Source organism: Podarcis erhardii (assembly GCF_964252035.2).
Source record: "Podarcis erhardii genome assembly, chromosome: 1".
In the NCBI taxonomy this organism is placed as follows: Eukaryota; Metazoa; Chordata; class Lepidosauria; order Squamata; family Lacertidae; genus Podarcis; species Podarcis erhardii.
Genome location: NC_138497.1, coordinates 12,495,867 through 12,518,568, shown reverse-complemented (window position 1 = coordinate 12,518,568; position 22,702 = coordinate 12,495,867). Strand labels below are relative to the sequence as shown.

The 22,702-nt window shown below is 41.2% G+C and overlaps 1 protein-coding gene and 2 long non-coding RNA genes across 7 annotated transcripts in view; 2 read left to right on the top strand and 1 right to left on the bottom strand.

Moving 5' to 3' along the window:
* Window positions 1-22,702, top strand: part of LOC309345425 — a 469,580-nt gene that overhangs the window by 66,331 nt on the left and 380,547 nt on the right. The window lies entirely within an intron of this gene.
* CLBA1 (clathrin binding box of aftiphilin containing 1) lies at window positions 48-21,058 on the top strand. 3 transcript variants are annotated; one of them, XM_081865022.1, is made up of 6 exons: window positions 48-208; window positions 6,085-6,789; window positions 8,772-8,920; window positions 11,099-11,228; window positions 15,302-15,412; window positions 18,425-21,058. In XM_081865022.1, the coding sequence occupies exons 2-6, from the start codon at window positions 6,313-6,315 to the stop codon at window positions 18,590-18,592; spliced, it is 1,035 nt and encodes a 344-aa protein (XP_081721148.1). In that variant the 5' UTR covers window positions 48-208; window positions 6,085-6,312; the 3' UTR covers window positions 18,593-21,058. The 3 variants fall into 3 exon arrangements, with proteins under 3 accessions (XP_081721148.1, XP_081721149.1, XP_081721150.1); XM_081865023.1 differs by lacking the exon at window positions 48-208 and adding an exon at window positions 268-425; XM_081865024.1 differs by lacking the exon at window positions 48-208 and adding an exon at window positions 1,675-1,729 and having other exon boundaries at window positions 6,057-6,789.
* LOC309344946 lies at window positions 13,817-22,283 on the bottom strand. 3 transcript variants are annotated; one of them, XR_014157947.1, is made up of 2 exons: window positions 21,486-22,283; window positions 13,817-15,217 (listed from the first exon to the last, which is right to left on the bottom strand). It is a non-coding gene; the product is annotated as an uncharacterized lncRNA (long non-coding RNA). The 3 variants fall into 3 exon arrangements; XR_014157948.1 differs by lacking the exon at window positions 21,486-22,283 and adding an exon at window positions 17,687-18,416; XR_014157949.1 differs by lacking the exon at window positions 21,486-22,283 and adding an exon at window positions 16,287-17,595.

The following is a 22,702-nucleotide window of genomic DNA, read 5'->3' as shown; positions in this document are numbered from 1 at the left end:
GGCTTCCTATGCCCCGCCCCCGCGCCCGCAGAACGCGCTGTGCCAGGCTCAAGCTCCGCCCCCCGTCTGGCGAACCCAGCCAATCGGGTCCGCCTCTCTGACGCGCGCAGGCCGGCACCTGCGTCCTGCCCCGCCCCCTCGCCTCTTTCCCAGGAGCTGTCAGAGAGCCGTTGTCGGCTGAGGGAGGAAGGTGCGCGAGGTGGAGCAGGTAAGCGACCCCCCTCCTCCTCGACGCGCGCGCGCGCTTTCTCCCCGTTTTTCGTCACTGGCCTCCCTAACGGTCACTCACTTGGCTCCCTATTCCCTCACCGCGCGGGCCTTCTGGGGCTCAGCCACCGCCTCCTTCTCCTCAGGCCGAGGTGCTCGAGCTCCCTTCCGCCGAGCAGGGGGCGAAGGGGAAGGTGGAGGAGGTGGGCAGACAGCAGGTAGGCAGCCTAAATAACCGCTGTTCAGCAGGCAGTGCAGATTTTAAGGCTTCCCAATTGTTCTTGTCGTTGTTCTTGTAAAACTTAACTGGTTTTTAAAATGTTATTCCTCAAATTAAGTGTTATTTTGTTCTGCCTCTCAGAATTTAAAAGCGTGCCCATGAATTCTTTAATTCTCTTTATAAAAAATAATAAAAATTGCCATATACAAAAGCCTTTGGTTTCAAAATATAGGTGCCCCTCAAAGCTGAATGGTTTGTTAATACTTCATAGGATTGCCAGAGTTGGGGGTCATCTAGTCCAATCCCTGCTTGCCCACGGTGCGGGCTTGAACCCAGGGCCCTGAGATGAAGAGTCTCGTGCTCTACCTAGCTGAGCCTACTTGCTATAAGATATTTCTTCTGAGCTGCCTTTCAGGATGTAAAAGCGCCCCTGAGGAGGTTTGCCACTGTGAAATTGAACATACAGTGGTACCTCTGGTTAAGTACTTAATTCGTTCCGGAGGTCCGTTCTTAACCTGAAACTGTTCTTAACCTGAAGCACCACTTTAGCTAATGGGGCCTCCCGCCGCCGCGCGATTTCTGTTCTCATCCTGAGGTAAAGTTCTTAACCCGATGTACTATTTCTGGGTTAGCGGAGTCTGTAACCTGAAGCGTATGTAACCTGAAGTGCATGTAACCCGAGGTACCACTGTAAACCCATGTACAAACCATTAAGCTTTAAAATGGAGAGCTAGAAACACACACACACCACTTGAACTGAACGAAGCAGAGTTCCATCAGGGGGAAAGGTGGGGTGTAAATAAATGTATAAAAATAATCCAAAGCTCAGCAGTTAATTTAAAAAACAACAACCCCAGATGAAAATGGAAATTGTTTCTTGTATTTTTTTAATGATTTAATGAAAGTGTGGGTGCCTGAGCAGTATACAGTTGGCATAAATAAAAGTTTAGCATCACATTAAAATATATCTTATCTATCTATCTTTCAGTGATGGGGAACCTGTTGGATTCCAACTTCCATCATTCCTGATCATTGGCTACACTATTTGGGGCTTATGGGAGCTGAAGTCCAACAACATCTGGAGGGCCATGGGTTCCCCACCCCTGATTTATAGCGTTTTTCCTAAGTGTTTCAGGTCACTTTGCATATATTGTCTTGACAGTTCTCACCGAAAAAGTGTGAGGTAGAATGGTGTTGTTGTTAAACTCTACTGCAGACAGTAGCTTGAAGCAGAGGAGAGCAGCAGCAGCCTAATTCTGTAGCATGTCCTACTTTCTTCATCAGACTTCTGCCTCAGTGAATGTGTACAGGTTTATCGCCCAAAGAACATTACTTTTTTTTTTAACTTGTTCAGATATGTGTCAAAATGGATCATTAATAAGACTTTTTTTTTTCTTTTTTTCCATATAATTTTTATTATTAAACATAAGACAAAACAAAACAACAACAACAACAAAAACATAATATATATATATATATATATATATATATATATATATATACACACAATAGTTTCACATCATTTTCATAACTTCTTTCTCTTTTGTACTTCCCTCAGCTGTCCCGTAAATCATCCGTATTCGTCACTTTCATTACGCATTCATCAGACTTGTATTGACATTATTTATCTCTTTTCCTCCTATTCCCTTTAAACAATACTTATTACTTTTTTACAGTGCTTCTTTAAATCCCTTAAGCGTCGTCTATCCTTTACTTAAGCATTCCAGATACTCTACATATTTCTCCCAGTCCCCGATGAACTTTTGGTCTCTTAAGTATCTAATCTTCCCTGTCAATTTATCTAGCTCTGCGTATTCTAACAATTTTATTCTCCAATCTTCTATGGTCGGTATTTCTTGCTGTCTCCATCTCTGGGCCAATACCACTCTTGCGGCTGTAATTGCATATCTAAAAAATTTGCGGTCTTCCCTTTTTATCTCCTTTCCTACTATTCCTAATAAAAAGACCTCTGGCTCCTTTCTAAACGTATACTTTAAGATCTTCTTTAACTCATTGTATATTTTCTCCCAGAAGTCTTTCACCTTCCCGCAGCCCCACCACATGTGATAGAAAGTACCCTCCTTATCCTTACACTTCCAGCACCTATTGCATGTCTTATACATCTTCGCCAATTTCACCGGTGTCATATACCATCTATAGAACATCTTCATCGTATTTTCTTTTAACGGATCATTAATAAGACTTGATCTATTTAACAAGTACCTTTTCACTAGGGAAATGTGTCATGGTGAACAGTTATTGCATGTCCTAATAACTGATCTCAAAACAGTGTGCAGGTTTGTTTATTTATTTACAATAGCTTCTAAAAGGTTTTTAAAAACCTCTAGCAAATGTTAGTACTCAAAAATTACAAGGTTGCTGCCTTAGAGAGCTTATCATTATGGGGGGAATGGACAGCTCATTTTTGCAACTGCTATGTATCAGATCTTTCTGTACTTCAAACAGATAAATCCCCATTATATAAATGAATTTTTAAAAATGCTTTCCACATGTTCTCTCTGACATTTGATGGCTTGCTTAGAAAGTTACCTATCCTAACATCCCATTCCCATGCTTCAATTATTCAACCACTGGCTTCTTTAAAACTTTTAAACTCATTACAACACGGTGAAGAAGTTAACAGAAGTTAAGAGTACAGATACTGTATTTACTTGAGTCTAATGCACCATCTAATCTAATGCACACCTCAGTTTTCAGAACCTTGAAACCAAAATAGTATTTGCTGGTGAATGTAAATGTGCTATCGAATCTAATGCGCACCTTAATTTTTGAAACCAAAAAAGGCGAGCGTTAGATTTGAGTAAATACTGTATGGTAATTCAATATGTATCATTTTCTCAGTTCATCTCCTAGTGTAAAACTGAGGTGACAACGATGGTGTGTGATGCCAAATGAGACTGGGAGTGGGAGCTTTTAAAAAAAGCAACTCAAAGTAACAACTTCACTAGAAATTGAAACTAGAGGTGGCCTTCCTAGAGCAGCCTCAGGCCTAATTTGTGCAGATAGACTCTGGTGAAGAAGAGAAAAGGGGTGTGTGGGCAGGGAGGAGTGGGAGAGGGGAAATGGGGGTGGCAGAGAGAGAGAGATAGCCCCACTCAAAGACAACCCCAAGGCAATCCATGTTTTGACTGGAAAATAATTCCCCATATGTAATTTAATATGTACCGTATGGTGAGAATCTGCCCCAAGAATGCATACAGCTGTTGTGACTGGCAGTGGAAGTTGTCTTTTAGTGGTTTTTGATACAGCTCTGTGCATGCAGAATGCCCTATTTTATTTAATCCGCTGTTAGCACCTCCAAATATAAATGCCAGAAAAAGTCTTGCCTCAAAATGTAATGTGTTGCTTCCTGCAGTTAAAGGCAACAAACAGGAATGTTTAACACCTAGGTTGGAAACAATCTTTCAAATTCCTAGGGGTCTGCATACATTCATTGTTAACAAGCTGGTTGACTATGCCTATTAATTTCCAGCCTTGTGCACTAAACTCTATGAACCCTCAAATCTCCCTTTAAGTTAGTTCATCTAGCCTTACAGTGCTAGTCTACTCCTCACTGGCAAAGGCTCTCCACGGTTTTGCAGAGAGTTCTTCCACAAGCTTGATTCCTGAAATTAGAGCTGAGCAACAATGGCCTTGTAAAATCTGTACCCTATTCATGGGTGGTGAAATGGGGGTGAGGGGATGGGGGAATAATTTTGCTGAATATTCAAGGACAGAACAGAACTTCTCCAACAGTTAGTAGTGACATGACTTTTTTTTCTTTTTACCTAAGGTTCTTTTTGGTACTGCTGCCAGGAGCAACTGTGTCGGCAGCCAGGCAACCATTTTGCATTCTCCACTGATCCCAAGATCAAGTGTCATTGTAGGGCATTCTGGAAGGAAAATGGTGGAGAATATTTGGCAAAATGGCCCTCTGTTCTTTTTCTTCAGGCCCCCCCCCCCAAAGCAAAAATTAAAAGATTCTCAGATTTTCTGAGAGAAAATTTCAGCTCAGCTCTACTGGAAATACTTCTCTTGCAAAAGGTTGTTAGCCTTGATCTCCGGCATCACCAATTATAAATAGGTGCTGCAACACTGAGCTCCTCCCCACAATTTTCTGAAATCAGAGGTGACTTGGAAGCTTGAATTGTGTTAGCCATTTAAGCTGTTGCTATAGGTTAGCATCTCATTCCCTCCATATCTCATTCTGTCAGCAACAGGAGAATAGTGATATCTACAGTAGACCAAAAATACAGTGATAAGCCTGCACAGATTGGCATCAAATTATCCCATAGATTCCACTACAAATTATTCAGGGTACGGCTGGGAAAAGGTGACATCATCTTCTAATAATAATGTCTGCTTGCTCTATCAGTGGAGAAAGGGGAGAAGTCACCTACTTGCAACTTGTGGTAACTTCTTTCTGAATTATGAGTTGTAAATATTGGTCTCAGAAACAAGAATAGTTTCACCAACAAAAGAAAAAAAACCCTAGTTCCACAGTGAGACAACCTAACTCCACAGTATAGCTGAATGCTCTTATTCATGCAAAGAGAACATAATGGTCCCCAGCATATTGCTTCTTGGGTTGGGAGTGGGGGGGGGGTCTTTCCCCAACATTTATTTCATTTTGGTTTGTGTAGTTGCAGACTATGTGAAAATACAAAGAGGAACCAAAAACCCCAAAGCATTGACATTAAAAACCACATCTGCCAAAGAGTATGCTGCTAGTTCTGCAGATTTCAATCACCTTATTTTATCACTTGCTAGCCTAGAATTATATTTTTAAACACCAAGCAGTTCCCCTGTTGGGTGCACCTTACTCAACAATGTTTCCCAACTTGTTAGATGGGTTTTATTTGAGGAAGGCTAGCTTTTAAGGAGTGTAAGGCTGTAGAGAATCTGTTTTACAAGGTTTATTTAGTGAGATGGGAATATCTTTAGGCAGGAAAATAGCCTATTGTGCTGTGGCTTGGGGTCCAATGCTGTATACACTTATCTGAAGTAAATCCCACTGAGTATGGGGGGGCTTATTTCTGTGTAAACATGTATAGGTTTGCCCTGTGCATCTTTCCTATGCAGGTTTCTTAAGCTAGTTTAAAATATCTTTAGGAGCATATGATAAAGGTTTTTACTTGAATAATGAAAAATTATTGAAGACAGGTGTATTTTTCATTCAAACATATCAGTTTTATAACATGTTCTAACAATTGTTTCTGCCCCACCTCCCAAAAATCCAGGAAATTATAGTTTAAGGTGCTCATAGTTATGTTAGAGATTCTTATCTCCCTCCACTACATTTCCAGTGTTTCCTGCAGACATGGAAATATGATTAAGCCCCTTCAGATTTGTAGTGTTCATAGGTGGCTCAGTGAATCACATGGTACAAAGTGTGTTGAAAGACCTCAGTTTTGAAAGCAGCTCACCATGTCACACAAGAGGCTGCTATTGGAGAAACACAAATCCCAGTCGCTGTAGGTAAAAATTCAGCCGGGCTAATCTTTTTGTTATGTTTCTGTTCTTGCAAGAATTCACTGCATTGCATTGGAATGTATTTGTCCAAGCATAAACGTTTTTCTTGCCTAATCGTTTATCTTTTGTAAGCCTTACACACAGCATTATCAGAAAGGTCTTTATTTATAACCCTTTTTTTGCAGCCTGAAATCTGGATTGAGAAGCAAGTTAAGACTGAAAAACAAGCACTGCATTGATGACTTAGGGAGACCTTGAAGTACGCACTGTTTTGCTAAGCTACATTTTTGCAAGCTATTCAAGGCACAATGAAGTACCCATTATGTTTTTGAAACATTAACAGTTTTGTCTTTTGCTATCAGCCATGTTTTTTTGTTGATGTTCATGAATTTTATTGTTGTGATAACAGAAAAATGCAAGACCAGAATTTAGTGGAAATACATAGTAGTGCGGAAGTTTCAAGCCAGTCAATTTTGAAACCTCTGTCAACAGAGACGGGTGCCACCTCTCTCAGTGAAAACAGCAGTGGAACTTATGTACGTTGTCTAAACCAAAATGGAAATTTTGATGAAAGCTCAGAACTGGAAATGATTCAGAAAAGCCTTCCTGTCAAGTGTGGTGACCAAAGGGTTTATGAAGCATCGCTGGAGAGTCCTGACACCAGCTTGGTGGAATCCAGCAGTACTTGGGGTGATTTTGAAGGTTTCAGTGAGGTCAAGCAGGAAAATTTAAGCAACACCTTGGAGTCTTTGGAGAAGCCAAATGGAAAACAAACTTACACAAATGATGCGGATGTCAGTGACAGCTGCCTCACTACCTCATGCAGACAGGTTTTTTCCAAAACAACTGGACACAACAGAAAAGAAACATTTGCTAACACTTCAGTGAAGGTATGTTTTAATAAGTTAAGAATGATCCACCTCCTCTTCAGAGTCCTGTTCTCTCCTGTCTAAGAATGCTATACATTTTGTTAGTTTCCATGGTGTCACCTTTAAATATTTGGCAACACGGAACTAAAACACATTGCTTCATTAAATGCAGTAAGGAACTGATGGCAACATCAATTCACTTCCTTTTTTATTTTGCTATATGGTAAACATAGCACAACTGAATATGATAAAGGTAGAAATATATTTTAAACAGATGCATTCTTCAAATGGCTCCCTTTTCCTGTTTTGTTGCTACCATCTCCCAGTGCAAGCATTATGTGTCTGTGCAACAATCAGTTTTGGTCTGTAGAATTTTGCATTCTTGGTCTAACTGTGAATGAAACTTGTGAAATTGACTCTTGCTTAGTATTTTGTTGCAACTCAAAATGTTAAGAACTTTTAAATATTAAATAGATCTTCATATAATGGAAACCATTTTGATATTCAACAAAACTACCATTCCCTCCATTTTTTATGCTGAAGCTGTTACGTAGCTAAAAGAACACCATCACAATACAAGTGCAATATACCAGCAGGCTTGGGAAAGCCCAAAGGTTTGCAGAAGTGCCAATAAACGAAAATGTATGGGCAGGAAAGGCCTAAGTCAGGGGAAAACCCCCAAAATGGCCCAGTGAAAACTGAGCTTGCTCAGTGGCCATGAAAAGCTAACAGACTGGAGGTGGAATGGAGAATTCTAGAATAAGACATAGCTGGCATCCTGAACAGCAGCACTCTGTTGCAGCTCCCATTTGTGATTACCTAATCCTTAGTCACACAGGTACCCTTTTAAGAAGAATAAGGCACTGTGTGAATTCCAATGAGCTTACTTACATGAGTAAGAGTCATGCAAGTGAGTAAGGAGCACATACCTTCAGCTGTCACACATTTTTCCCTTGTGACATTACAACTGCTGTTATAAGTAGACTTCTGTTGAATAGTCCTCGGTTTTAATATTTACTGTTCATTTGGCAACCTCCCCCGCCAATTCTCTCTTTGCCTATGATTGCTGTTCGGTTTTGTTTCCTTGGTGGCAGCTGCTTCTGCTTCCTGGAGCATTTTTGCTTCTCCATTACCCATGTAGCCCGCTAACTTACTTGCCCACTGACTGTTTAATCTTATTGATTGTGGTGGCCTCTGGGGTTTTTGTTTGGGCAACCATTATATCATCCCATTGGATGTAGAGTCATCAGTGAATTAAATGACAGTGTGTTAACACCCAATACCGATACATTTCAAATGAGATATTTATAGCTTCCCCTCCTCTAATTGTCATTCCAACACATTTTTCCTCCTTTGTATTGTCTATTATTAAAGAATCAAAATAATAAAATGGCAGTGATTAATTGAGTACATAGACATGTTGATTAAAAAAAATCACCATAGATGTCTGTACAAGAGATGGGGGACCTCCAAGATGGTGCAGTGAGTTGAGGATGTTGTGCACAGAGGTGATAACTAGATAAGACTGAAACTTCTTAAGTTTTTCTACAGCATTGTAAGAATGACTGTAAGACCCGAATAGTTACACAGAGGTGGGAGCCTCCAGTCTTGCATGGGTTTGTTCAGTACATTAGAGTTGGGGTAGCCTGTGTGGTGCTTCCAACACTAGTAAACTTATGAAATGGAAACTTTTCCACAAAAAAGTTAAGCACTAAAACAAAAACAATTTTTTTTTTGGAAACCCCTCCTATATCACTGGAGCCTAACAACATCTGGAAGGCACTACATTGGCTACCCTCTAATAGAGTATCACAGTATTTTCCCTATCCTGGGCCTGGGATTGTGTAGTGTTGAGTTGTCCAAGTGTATCTGAAATCCTCTTATGACTTAGCTCTCTGGTAGGAAGTAAGGAGGAATATTTCAGAGGATGCAGGAAATTATGCTGTATGTCATTGTATAAAACAGCAAAGCATCGGCCTCAATCATTACCTTGCTTTCTCCAGGCTGTCCTCAGCTCTGAAGATATTATTAAACTGAGTTTTCCAGAAGTTGCTGTACCACAGTTCTTGGAGAAAATTAGCAGCTTGGATCAAGTACTTTATACAAAAACAGAAGACACAAACATTCCTGAATGTACAACGAAACAACTTTGGTAACTGTTTAATAATTGTTCTTGTATCTAGTGCAAGGATTTGGGCTGTGCTGGTATCTGGAAGGCAGAAAGGCTTCTGAAGTTGCTGGAAAATGTGGTGATGGTACAAGAATATACCATAAATTTAGAACTTTGGTAGCTTGGAATAGTGGGAGTTCATTGGATAAAACAGGATTCCTGTTGACTGCCTCATTGCTTCCTATTCCTACATGTCTTATTTTGGTTTTGGCAGTAACAGCTCCCTGCCCACTGTGTTGATTCTCCCTAATGCCTCGAGAGATCAACTTCTGTGGGATTCTTTCAATTTTAATGTTAGAATTACGTATGTACCATTTATTGAATCAATATAATTTCAGCATAATCATTTCTTTGCAAAATACACAATAATGCATGCAAAGATAGGCTGCAGTGGATTGAGCGGACAAGACCAATAGTCTTGTCCCCTCCTCCCCATTCACCACTTTCACCCTCCTTTCCTTGAAGTGTAGTAATCTTAAAGTCTCCTATACTTTGACTAACCATACTGATCATGGGACTAAAATACATCATCCAAAAGCTGACAATCAGTAAGTGGAATAGAAATTCAATTTACTGAATTCATCTGCATGCATTTTAGCTGCAAAGTAGAATGAGTAACGGTTCCTGTGCTACTGTAGCTGCTTAGATTCCTGTGGTTCTATAATCAGTGGCTCAGCTGGACAACTGAATCAATTGCCTTCAGTCAAATCCTGGGAGTTGAGCATTGGGGATGGACTTGGAACTATATTGTGCCTTGGCATTTGCTTTGGATTATTTTAAGATGTCTGGAGTGTCTCATTTGGTATTTGTTTGGTGGGATTGCAGGTTGGATGTTATAGTTTCATCTTTTTAGCAGACTGTTTTTTAATTCATGCTTTGCACTGACTTGAACGTCAGAACTTCTAGAACTGCAGGATATAATTTAAAAAATAAATAAATCTGAGTTTAGATTCCAGTTCGGTAGTACAGTGGTGCCCCACAAGACGAATGCCTCGCAAGACGAAAAACCCGCTAGACGAAAGGGTTTTCCGTTTTTCGAGGCGCTTCGCAAGACGAATTTCCCTATGGTCTTGCGAGTCTTGCGATTTTTTTCGCTTTCCCCCCTTTTTCTAAGCCGCTAATAGCCGCTTTGCCGCTTTGCCGCTAATAGCCGCTAAAACGCTAATAGCGCTAATCCGCTAAGCCGCTAATAGGGTTGCTTCGCAAGACGAAAAAACCGCAAGACGAAGAGACTCGCGGAATGGATTCTTTTCGTCTTGCGAGGCACCACTGTATACTCTGCTTTAGAGAGTCACTAATACTCTTCAATTTCCTATCTGACAGATGAGCCCTTTGGGGCCTCTGGGACAGTTAATGTTGAGATTTGCCAAACACATGCATATACAGTACTGTACTTGATTCACGTCACTCTGAGGGAAGCAATGCTTGATAGCTGAATGTGTAAACTGACTCCACTGAAAGGATATGTTAAACTCATTCACACATGTAAGTCACCACTTGCTGCTGCAGTCATAATGATTAATTTAAAACATGTATGTGAAGCTGCCAAAAGGCATATAATTGTCAACTGGCCTTGAACAGACTATTCAGACAAATATGTGAAATCTGCTTTAGGCTAAAAAACATCTGCCTTTATTGGAACAAAATGCTACCACTTTATAGATGGAGTACAGGGCAAAGAACTGCCTAAGGCTTGCTATGGTGATTGGAAGATTAGGAATATATTATTTATTTAAGGTATTTATATACCACTTAACTACCCAAGTGTCTAAGCAGTATACATAAAAATTATATGCTTAGATATATATATACACACACACACACACACACACACACACTATATATATATACACACACACACACACACACACACACACACACTATATACACACACACACACACACACACACACTATACACACACAAACACACACACACACACACACATACATACTATATATATATATATATATATATATATATATATATATATATGAGTACATATGTGCCATCTATTCCATCCTTCTGATAGGGTGACAAAGTTTTAGCTTCTCTTCAGCTGTACTTGAACTGCTTTTGAATTGTAAGCAGAAAACGTGGTTTGCTATGAGATATGTGTTTTGTTATCTTGGATTAATCTGAATTTCATTTCCTTTTAAAGCACTGACTCTGGGAACTTATGGAAAACTCTTACTCAATCCACTAACCCTTCCAGTTTAAGACGTCCTTGGAACAAATCTCATTACCACGAAAACCTTCTAGCTGTGCTTGGAATAGATGCTCATCAAAAGGTACTCTTCTGAAATATTTTCTAGAATACCATGGCATATTGTTTTTAAGATTAACAGATATTATGGTCTTAAGGTTGCCAGAGAAAACAAAAATAGCATTTCCCAAACTTGGGAATCTACAAATGTTGGTTTTCCTTATTTGCCATCATTTGTGTTTGCTACTGATTCCCTCTGCTCCCTTCGCGTGTACCAGTGGATGGAGAAGTTAAGGTATCTTGTCTCTCAGAGTCAGTCCACCCATGAAGCAGGGTGAGGCCATTGCTTCAGGGCAGCAAGGTCTGGAGAGCTGAGAGGTGCAGCAGATTCACCCCCTGCTACCCACCCAGATTTGGATCAGGGTGCCACTCACCTAGCTCCCTCCCATCCTGAGTAAAACATTCATTAAACAAAGCACATCTATGCCTTTAAGACCAGCTCCTTGTTTGCAACCAATCGGAGAACCACCAGCAACTCTCAGAATCCCTGATGAGCCTTTTTCAATGGCTTCTTGATATTGTAGTTTCCTTAGGTAAGAGCTAGTAGGAGAACTAGTGATAGCCTATGGAGCTAAGAACAGCTACTCACACAATGCAGGGCAGCTACCAGGACCCCATTTACTTGCCTGGGTGACTTAGGTGGTGTTGGCCATGGCTTGGAGAAACTGCTGCAGGCTGGGGTGATTTTCTAACATTACCCGGGGAGTGAGGCAGTGGGGAAGGGAAGCCATCTGGCAAGTTCTCCCTCTTCTCCCCTTCCTGGGAGCCCTATTGTCTATTCCAAAAAGGACAGAGTGGAGGCAATGTGCAAAAATAGACGTGAATGAAAGAAGGTGATCTGCAGAGAGGGGGAAGAGGGTGTGTACATACATACAGTGGTACCTCAGGTTAAGAACTTAATTCGTTCTGGAGGTCTGTTCTTAACCTGAAACTGTTCTTAACCTGAAGCACCACTTTAGCTAATGCGGCCTCCTGCTGCCACTGCACTGCCACTGCATGATTTCTGTTCTCATCCTGAAGCAAAGTTCTTAACCCGAGGTAATATTTCTGGGTTAGCGGAGTCTGTAACATGAAGCGTATGTAACCTGAGGTACCACTGTATATGTATATGGGGTCCTTAACAAATGATGATTCACGGGGAGATTTCCTAATTTGCCTCAGGTGCCTAAATTTCTTGGGTGGCCCTGCTTTCTCTCTTTGGCAGAAGTAGCACAAATCTTTCATGCTGCTTCTGCTTTCTGCAGAGCCACTGCAAAATGTAAGATGAGCCCCACACTCCCACCCCAAGTTCTTTGCATAATTTGAGGGAGGGAGGAGTGGACACCACTGGTAATCTGGCACGTATATTTGTGAAGCCATGCTATTAACTGTTGCTTGCTATTGAGTTACTCTACTGAAAACATTTGACTAGCTATAGAGATGATAAAAATAATACACAATGAATATTAAGTACTGTGTGGCATAACTGGCCACTTTAAATTGCACCTTGATATTTTAACTGATAATGTTAGAAAATACCTTGACTATGTACTGTATGTTCATGATGGAGTGGTTAGCAGAACTTGTATGCAAGGGTTCTAGTTGTGAGTCAGGTGTAGAGGTTTTTTGCTGATTTAAATGAGCACTGGTTCAGTCCATACGAAAGATATTGCCATGCCATTTGGGAATATCCGCTTTTCAAAATTAGAGAAATATGTTTAAAAACAAAATTTTAAAAAGCATTATACCATCTTAAGTATGCTTTAATCTGTATAAGAAGAACTTGGGTCACTTTTAATTTACTTTATTTTTCCTTTTCTGAGATGCCAGCAGTACTTATTTGGGCCTGCTCTCAGTTAAGCTGACACAAGGCCTGCATTTTTGGGGGCTCTGAACTACAGGTAATGAATGACCCCTCAGATATCTGGCCTGCCTCTTTCCCCAGCCTACTCCCTCCTCTCCCAACTTTTGCTTCTGCACGCTGCCCATTAAGCAGTCCAGTTCTCCCCCCAGTTCCTTCTCTGGGCATCTGACCCCATCTTCCATCCATTCCCATTCCACAATTCTGGCCTCTCACCATCGCTGACTGCCATAGATGAGTGACATCAGAGGTGCTCTGAATTTGTTGCTTACCCCTGCATGTTTTAAGAACAATGGAAAAGATTGTATTTGTTGCTGTTATGAAGTGTGAACTGTAAATATGAACTGCAAGGGTGGGCTGGGGGAGGCAGTATGAAACCTTCTTTTTCATTCAGAATCTGTATTATTAGTAGTGACTCTATTTTTAGGGGAGGCTTTACATTTCTTCCAGAAATCATGGTGTCCCTAAGCAGTTTTGGCCCCTTGGCAAATGAGGCCAGGATCCAAAGGGCTAGATGTGGTGGACTGTGTGTTTGCTTGGGCTTTGCAAGACTTTCTCTTCCCTTTAACAGTCCATTGTGTCTTCCATCTTCTGAGATGCCACTCCTAGAGATTTGGAGGCTCCAAAGAGTGTACAATGTGGCATGGAGGCAACAGCTGGGAGCGGGGTGAGGAGTTGGTGAACCTCTCCATGTCAGTGTACAAAAGCACATGAGGCTCTTTGGATCCTGGCACATTTGAAACATTAAACAAAGAAAGTGCTAGGCAGCTTGGTTTCTAAAATGAGGAAGAGTAAATCCGTTTTTAGTGCAGGTTTTCACATATAATTTGTAGAAATTAGGCTCAATCCCAGGTCCTTTCTAAGTGCTATATATAAAAACCCCAGAAAACTTTTCATTAGTGCAGCATTTGCACTGGCTCAAACAGCAGGAACGTAATGATTCCATTTCCCAAGCATCAAATGGAGAAGTGAGGAATACAAGCTAAAATGTGTCCTGTGAGGGTTTGGCCAAGGAGAGAGTCGAAGAAGTGTCCTGCTGGATCAGACCAAAGGTTCATGTAGTCCATAATTTTGTTCTTGCATTGGACAACCAGGTGCCTATGGGAAGCCCTCAAGCAGGATCTGCTTGCAGTTCCCTTCAGCTACTATACAGGAGCATACTGCCTCAGAAAGTGATGGGGAATACAATCATACCTTGGAGGTCGAATAGCTTAGTTCCTGAACATTTTGACTCCCGAATGTTGCAAACCCAGAAGTGACTGTTCTAGTTTGCGAACTATTTTTGGAAGCTGAACGTCTGATGGGGCTTCCGCGTCTTCCCACTGACTGGAGGAACTTCCTGCAGCCAATTGGAAGCCACGCTTTGGCTTCTGAAGGTTTTGGAAGTCAAACGGACTTCCGGAAAGGATTCCGTTCGACTTCCAAGCTAGTAGCCATGACAAATGTATCCTCCATGAATTTGTTTAATCCTTTTTTAAAGCCATTGAAGTTGGTGACCATCGCTGCCTCTTGTAGGAGCGAATTCCAGAGTTTAACTATTCGCTGTTTGAAAAAAAATATTTTGTCCTCCCTGAATCTTCCAACATTCAACTTCATTGGGTTCTAGTGTCCCAGTCCACTCCCTATCCACTTTCTCCACACAATGCGTAATCTGAAAATGTGCCGCCACATCTGAACATGTCTCTCTGTACTCGCCTTCTTTCTAAACTAAATAGCTCCAAATGTAACCTTTCCACATAGGTGAGTTGCTCTATCCCTTTTATCATTCTGATTGCCCTTTTCTGAACCTTTTCCAGCTTTACAGTATCTTTTTTTGGAAATCAGAATTGTACACAGTATTCCAAGTGCACAGTGGATTTATATAACATGGAATTCACCTTCTTTACAATGGAGGTTTTCCCATATCTTGATGTTCTGTGTTTTCCCTGTCACCACTTTACATCCTTGGCTGTTGCTAGCAAGAGAGTGAGGATCTGCAGAGAGTGATGGTGTTATAACTTGGATAAGGTCATCTAAGCAGTACAAAGTGACAGACAGAAGTTAAGACTCACTTGCTGTTTTGTTTTTGTTTTGCAGCAGTCTCTGCTGCATCAGATTACTTTGGGCTCCAGGTCTGGGGGGCTTCCAATTGCATCTATTTAGTTTCAGCTTGATCCTATAGAAAAGATGTTGATCTGTAAAGAAAAAGTTAACATTCCTAAATAGGTTTGCAGAATCTGGATTACTTGTAAGCATCTCATGTGATTTCTGTTTACTAGGCTGTTCCAGAAGGCAAGAATGATATTTTGGAGACTAGCATTAGCGAAAATGAAGATTCCAATGTTGACAAGTTCAACATTAGCACTTGTAAAGCACTAATTCAAACCAAGGTGAGAATAGAAAATAATCCTATTACTCTTATTTGTTTGTATAGTCTGTTTTGTGTACTGCAAATAAGTATCTGTAATCTTCAATGTTTCTCTTAATCCTCCTTGCAATTGGCACAAGTTCCATGCAATCAGTCACCCGCCTGTTGGTGTTTTGCTTGCCTATATTATGGTCCAAGAGTTTTCCTTAGTTCAGGACTACACATATTTCAGTTATCCCATTCATATTCCATCCTTCTAAAGAGCCCTGGCCAGTGTATGCAGGTTACCCTTTGTATCTTTGCAAAGCTGTATAGGATAGGTTGAGGTGAGTGACATTTCCAAAGCTATCTGGGGAACTTTATAGACTTAATGGTAATTGGAATCCACATGTGCTCATTCCAAGCCCAACACAATTCATGCTGTGCCACACTGACTGTAGTTATCCTTACTTGTTGGACCAACACATACCAAATTGCAGTGTGGTGATGCACCAAACCTAGTAAAAAGTCTAGCAAAATGCCAGGTGGAATAAATAAGTAGAGCTGCAACTAGTATGATAGAGGTCATTTTAAGACACTTTCCAGCCCACTGTCATCTTCCCAACTGTTCTGTTCACTTACAGCTCATGATTAGTAATATATCTTCCTGTGCCCATATACCGTGACTTTCTAATGCAACCTGCTTAGCTTTGTCTCTCAACTCTGTCTGGTTTTGCAAATTTCTGGGGATGTTCCTATATACTAACAAAACTCATTATCAGTGTGTGTAGCCAAAATGCCACCAACCATGCACAAGACAGGAGGTGTTAGTAAGCTCCAAGGAACAATTTTTGAGAAGTGGGGGAACAGCCCAATGAGGACTGAGCATTTTGATTGGCCCTGGGATGCTGACTCACCATTGGAAGCGGGGAGGGATGAAATGGCATATCCTGCAAGAAGGCATGGCTGGCTAGAACGCTGAAACAGAGCATGCCATGCTGCATTATCTTGTTACTTGCTTTAATCTAGGTGCGACACACAGTTATCATGTTGTCTTAGGAGTGAGATGGTCTGAGCTTCAGATCATTTAGTTTTAAGTAATCAAATAGCAGAAGACAGGGGTAGTTGTACAAGTGCAACCTGACAAGATCTGTGAACTTGGCTTGGCAATTTGAGCTACCCTTTATCAGAACTACAATGTTGTGGCTTGCTAGCCTCAGAAATGGTCCTTTGCCAACTAAAGAGGACCAATTGCTAATTTAAAAGGCATTGACAAACACCTTGGAAAAAGGGAAAGAACTGTCAGATACCAACAGTATATAGTGAAACAGCATGAAGGGAACAGGTGCCATAAGAGCTATGGATTGAGTAATTGTGTCAAACCGGTCTTTCAAGCAGCTGGTGATTCAGAGGTTTGGGTTGTACATTACTGGAAAAAGATGTCACAAAGGTAGCAGTGTCAGGGCTGTTTATGACATGAGATTGAAGGAACATTAGTTGACATGAAGGAAGGCAAAATGGCATTAAAGAACAAATGTAAGGCAAAGACACTATAAAAAAACTCCGTTCTAGTTATATTTTGTGGAGGAGTTCTTCTTTTTCTTTTTCTTGAATGGTGGGTCTTGTAGCCTATTTTTCTGGTGTGTAGATGCTGCTTTGGAGGAAATCTCAAAACGTTCCCTGTTCCAATTCATATGAAACCAATACATGGGGCAGTGTCCACACCATACTACAAATATTCATATTCTACACCCTAAAACTCTAAATTCTATGATCTGTACAATTATTCTATGTTTTCCTCCCTGTAGTTTTTGCTAGGCATAGGAAGACCTGCAAGGCCCTGAGAAATCAAACATTCCACAAATCTTGTTTACTTGTCCCTAGGCCCTGTCTATACACTTACAAGCATCTTCATGCTAATGTGGATCAGCAGCTTTTAAAATAAAAAAAATGGGAAAAAAGAAAGCTTAAATCTTCAAGAGGATGAATTCTGCACCCAGTACCACATTTTGTGGGTTCTCAGCACTCCCATGAAATTATGGCAAGCCCATAACCCATAACCAGTTCTCAAATATTTTGTTGCCAGCCTCCCTCAGAACCTGGAAGTGGCAGAGGCAAGGATCACCCCAGCAGTGGTGCAGTAGTCCCTACCACAGTCCTAGCTCTGAAGTTGGGAAGAAAGTTGTGGTTTGTTTCTAAGTTGCTAGGAGAGTGTTGGTCACACAGGGCCAACAAATGCTTGCCAACCCTTCCTGCTCTGGGACAGAAAAGGTGGGGAAGACTGGCCACCACTCCTGGAAGGTGCAGAAACACACACCTTTGAACAGCCACTCTTTCTGTTGGTGCTTCTTCACGAAAGGATTTGGGTGTTTCATGTCACTGCTGTAAGGTGTTCAGAGCATCTTCTGCAGTGGCACCTAACCTGGTACACTCCCCACTGGCCCTTCCCTTGCAGAAGGGCAGAGCAAGATTATTGGGCACCACTCTGCAAAGGCTCCACCCAAATTTGCATGCTTGCAGGAGTGATATGCTTGCCAGGGGAGATGAGGTGGGTGGGAGAGATGAGAACCTTGATGTTTGGCTTCACCAGCCAGAAATTGTGGTCCCCTGCCTCCAACCACAAGGCAAAAACAGTGGGGAGATGAGAAAGGGGTCACTTGGGAAATGTTTCAGATTCCAAATCTGTAGCTCCTATCCTTCTACAGATCTAAAGAATCCAGTCTGCTGAATGTTTGTGTGTGCACTGCTAGTATTTTTCCTTTCTTTTGTATAAGAGATGCTGCTTATGGACTATGAAGCTGGCTTGCTTAACATTTGTGTCCCGTTTTCTGGAAAATTTTAGGATACCACTGTTGCTAGCCAGCTACTTCTTGCATTCTTGAGACTGCCATTGTAGAAATTGTGAAAGACAAAATAAGTGAAATGCCATCTGCTTGATATACATAAGCCTGAATTAGCTGCAAAACCTTGCCATACACCTTTGGCCAACCCCAGTTTGCACCCCCATGTCATGTCATGCCCTCACATTACTTTTTTCCTTTGTTTTTTGGCACAGCTTTCTGTATCTCCTGCTCCAAAACAGAGCCATCTCTTTTCCTATAACCTTTTCTTGAAGAAGACCCCATCTGGTGGAAATATGCAATATATCACAGTTCCACAGAAGAAGAGGATTTTTACTACACGAAGCCTAAAGATGAAAATGTTCAGCAGCAATGTTTGCTAATAACCAACATATTTCTGTTGTTTTGATCATTTTTTTTAAAAAAAGCTTATATTGTATTATTAATTTAAAATTAAGAGCTTCAGGAGGAAGAAAATAAAACCTTAAGCTGTGTATTTAATTTCAGTCTACCATCAGGGATGTGAGTAAATAAACTGGGTTGGTCCCTTCCAACTCTAGAATTCTATGATTTTATGTCCCTTTGCCAGGAACTACAGGCAAATCATGTTACATCTTATGGTAAACTAGCTAGAATTGAGCTGTTATAAACAAAGGATGGGTTGTGCTCTGCTAACTCAATCCTGCCATTATCTTTTAAGCATTAATGGCATTTGTCAAACTTTTTAAACTATGCCCTCAAATTAAAATGTGTGTTGTTTGTGTGCCTTTTAACCTTTGTTTCTCCAGCTCACTATTTTTGTGGTTAACTCAAGACTGTACAGGTTGTCCTAACTTCTCTCTTATTTATCCCTACTTGCAGTCCTGTGCCTCCACTAGTATAACTGGTTTATGAATTGCCTTTTGGGGGAGATGGGCAAACTTGAGTATCAGCCACACTTCTCTATATTGCTTGCTTTGCAGCTGAACCATCCTGTTGTGCAACTCATCAGAAGACTGTTGAACAACTGTCCTTCCCTCTTGACCCTTCTCCTTTAGGATTAGAGATAAATACGTCCTTGAACGTCTATGCCAAGACAGGATACTTCTGCATGATACGAATGAACCAAAATGGTTGAGTCCTGAATATATTTGTTGAATGGGCCTCTAATAATAGCATTGCATCAATAACCTTTAAGGGCCTTTCAACTCCTTAAATGTTATGGCCTCTCTCAAGAAAGGCTTGGTCTTGTATTCTGGCCTCTGCTAGAATTCTGCAATGTATCTTAAAAGGAGCATACACTAAAGCAGTGACTTTAGGCTTTGATTAGTCACTCCCAAGACAGTCTGGTTGGGAGTGTTTCAGAGACTGCACTCACTCCATGTGAGTTGCATAGTTGCCCTTTTTTGAGCCGAACAACTTAGAGCATATTTGGTGTGGAATTCAATTATTACACAGGTGGAACTTCCATCACCTTCCTATACTCCCACCTGTATTCCCTATACACCCCCAAAATTTGCTTGGGGGGGCACCTCTCCAGAGCAGAAGTTAAGGAGAAGATAGATATGGCGCCCTGCTATGGGAGCGGAAATTGTTTTGTGTGCACATCAACAGCATGATTGCATACAACCCTCAAAGTCTCCTTCACTTGCACATTGCAGAAGTAGTGTGGCTTTAATGTCAAAGGGAGAAGTTTGTCTTCTGGTTTGGTATACACTGGTACCTTGGGTTAAGAACTTAATTTGTTCCAGAGGTCCACTCTTAACCTGAAACTGTTCTTAACCTGAGGTACCATTTTAGTTAATGGGGCCACTATGCTGCCAGCGCACGATTTGCGTTCTCATCCTGAAGTAAAGTTCTCAACCTGAGGTACTACCGGGTTAGCAGAGTTTGTAACCTGAAGGGTCTGTAATCCGAGGTACCACTGTACCTCTCTGAGAAACCTCCGATGGTTTGAACAGTGCTGCACTAGAACAAAGGAGTCCAGGAACTAGGAAGTACTTCTCAAACTTCAAGAAACAGCCCTCTTTTAACCTAAATTAGATATTTTATGCCCCCACCTTGATATTACTTGTAACATTCCCCTCACTTAGCTACGCTGTGTCACTCTATGCTTTATAATTTACATCCTAGCAGCATCAGTCCCACATTAGGTCAAGAGTAACTTCTTCCAGCACTGCCACTTTGGAAAGCATTGCACTTGAGAGTCTGTCTCTGACTAAAAGGCAGGGTGGGGAGCAGAGAGAGCGAAAGCAATTGCTCACCTTGCTTCTGTCCCATGCAATTATGAAACACTTTTAACATTCTGTCACGGAAAGAGAAAGTTTACTTCCTTCTATTTTATACTGAGCGTATTTTAAATTCTGAAACTGTTTTACAACCATGAGATGTTAGGCCTTATTGTCATATCCACTGGCATTAATTATGGGTGCTGGTCCTGAATTTTCTCTTGAAGGGTCAGGGCAAGTGATGACGGGTAAGGCTCTATCCCAGCACTGCAGTCAATGCCAGTATGAACAAAGCATAATCTACATGTAAGTGTAGCTTATAGAACATTTTATAGGTTGTGTTCTCAGTTCTGGAATAAAACTCAGTGGGCACTATTGTCAGTTTAGGAGAAACTTTTTTGTGTATGTGTCCTTATTACTTTAATAGCAATAGGTCAAGTTCAGTGTCCAGTTGCCTTTGTTTAAAGCTGCTTAACAATGAGTGGAGCAGAACATGTGCACCCAGTTAGCATGGCATGAGGGCCCGTAACATGACAAAGCTCAAAGTTGGAAAAATTACGCCTCTTACAGGCCAGTTGATAAAGAACAAATCCGCACTGATATGTTTTGTAACTCTGCCTTTAATAAACTATTCACAATATAGAGGTTTTGCTGTTAAATGTTTTCTTCTAACGCTGCCCTACAAGCTATTCACTCAGATGTTTGGGTGGAATTTAAAGTACTTCAGAAACTGCCTTATACCATGTTAGACATACCTAACTAGCTTTCCCCGTCTATACAAGTTTGTTAGCGGCTCTCAAGAGATCCCAGAGCCTTTCCCATCACCTGCTACATGAACCTGGAACTGACTGACCTGCAACTCTATTATGCAATAAACGGCCCCATTCTAATTGTTTTTGTTGAGTAGGCGTTTATGACCCAGTAGTCTCCCTCAGATTCTAGGAGTTGGTTCTATAGCAGTTGGGTGGGAAGTATCCTGCTGAGGCCAGCTGCATGGGATTGAAGCCTCATCCAGGCATAGACATTTATCACAAATACGCTTTTTCCCTAAGCCAGACCTCTTACCCACATGGTTTTACACCACCCTTGAGTTGTTTTGCTTGGCTGGGATGTATCCTTGAACTCTGACAATGCTTCTTCCTTGTCTGGATAGAGGATAGGGAGGGAAGTGTCAGTATGAAAGAATCAGCCTAATGTAAAAAAAAAGGGGGGGGGCATAAAATGCACATTTACAGCTCTGCATACTTTTGCCTTTAGCCATGGCCATCAGTGGACTTAAAAATGCTTCTTTCCCTCCCCTCCCTCAATATACAGGGTCACTTTGAGAAAGCATTGGAGGGTTTCTGCCCATGCTTCTGAATGCTACAGGGTCCCATCCTGTCCACATGATGAATTGTATTTGTATACCACCCATTACCTTAGTCCATCCGAGTTAAAATATTTTATAAGAAGCTGCTGGGTGAGGCTATCAAAGTGTTTGTAGTAACATGGCATGAGGCTGTTCAGACCAGTGCCTGGTTTTGCAAAGTGGGCTGGATGTAAGCTATTAAGCTGAAGCATCTGACAACATGGAGTTGGTTCTCATGTCCAGCAATTGGGTATACAAAATGGGTTGCACTCCCCTTGAAAGACTATAAATTTAGCTTGGTGGCGAGGTCTTGGAATGAGCATTGCCACTGGAAGCCCAGCTTCAGACAAATTACATGGTGAACTGCAGCTCTCCCAGTGTCTTGAGATCACCCATAAAAGTACAGCTGGCACCATTGCTACCATCAGTTGAACACCTGCTCATAAATATTTGCTAATGTATTTTAAAGTCAGCTATCATTTAGTCTGCTTTTTTCTTTTTAGTTTGATCAGTCATCAATTTACGACACACATATACACACAACTACCTAATCTTTCTTGTATATTTCCCTGATATTTCATAGATGAAGGGGCAGTTTAAAAATACTGAAAATGAATGATTGTACATCAAAGACAAATAAGAACAATCTTAAGCCTGGACCGCAATCAGGTTTTCAGGCAAGCTTCTGCACATCTTTTCCTCCCTTGCAATTCTTTCCTGTTCATTGCTTATTCTGTACCTTTCCTCCAACCACCTCACTTCTGGGCTCAGAGTTTCCCTGCCTCCTTTCCTCAGCCACACAAAAATACTCTGTTTTAAGGGCCAATGTGAGGTTCTAATCCCAGCCAGACAACTAACCCGTGTCTCAAAGAACTATAAACATCCTGACGGGTTGTGGGCCAAGCATATGGAATGTTCATAAACATTCCATGCCAACA

What these genes read in the sequence shown, in the direction of transcription:
- CLBA1 (XM_081865022.1), top strand. Translation starts at nt 6,313, where the DNA reads ATGCAAGACCAGAATTTAGTGGAAATACATAGTAGTGCGGAAGTTTCA. An exon ending in TTGCTAACACTTCAGTGAAG is followed by an intron (nt 6,790 to 8,771) that starts GTATGTTTTAAT and finishes TGCTTTCTCCAG; the next exon opens with GCTGTCCTCAGCTCTGAAGA. An exon ending in TGTACAACGAAACAACTTTG is followed by an intron (nt 8,921 to 11,098) that starts GTAACTGTTTAA and finishes TTCCTTTTAAAG; the next exon opens with CACTGACTCTGGGAACTTAT.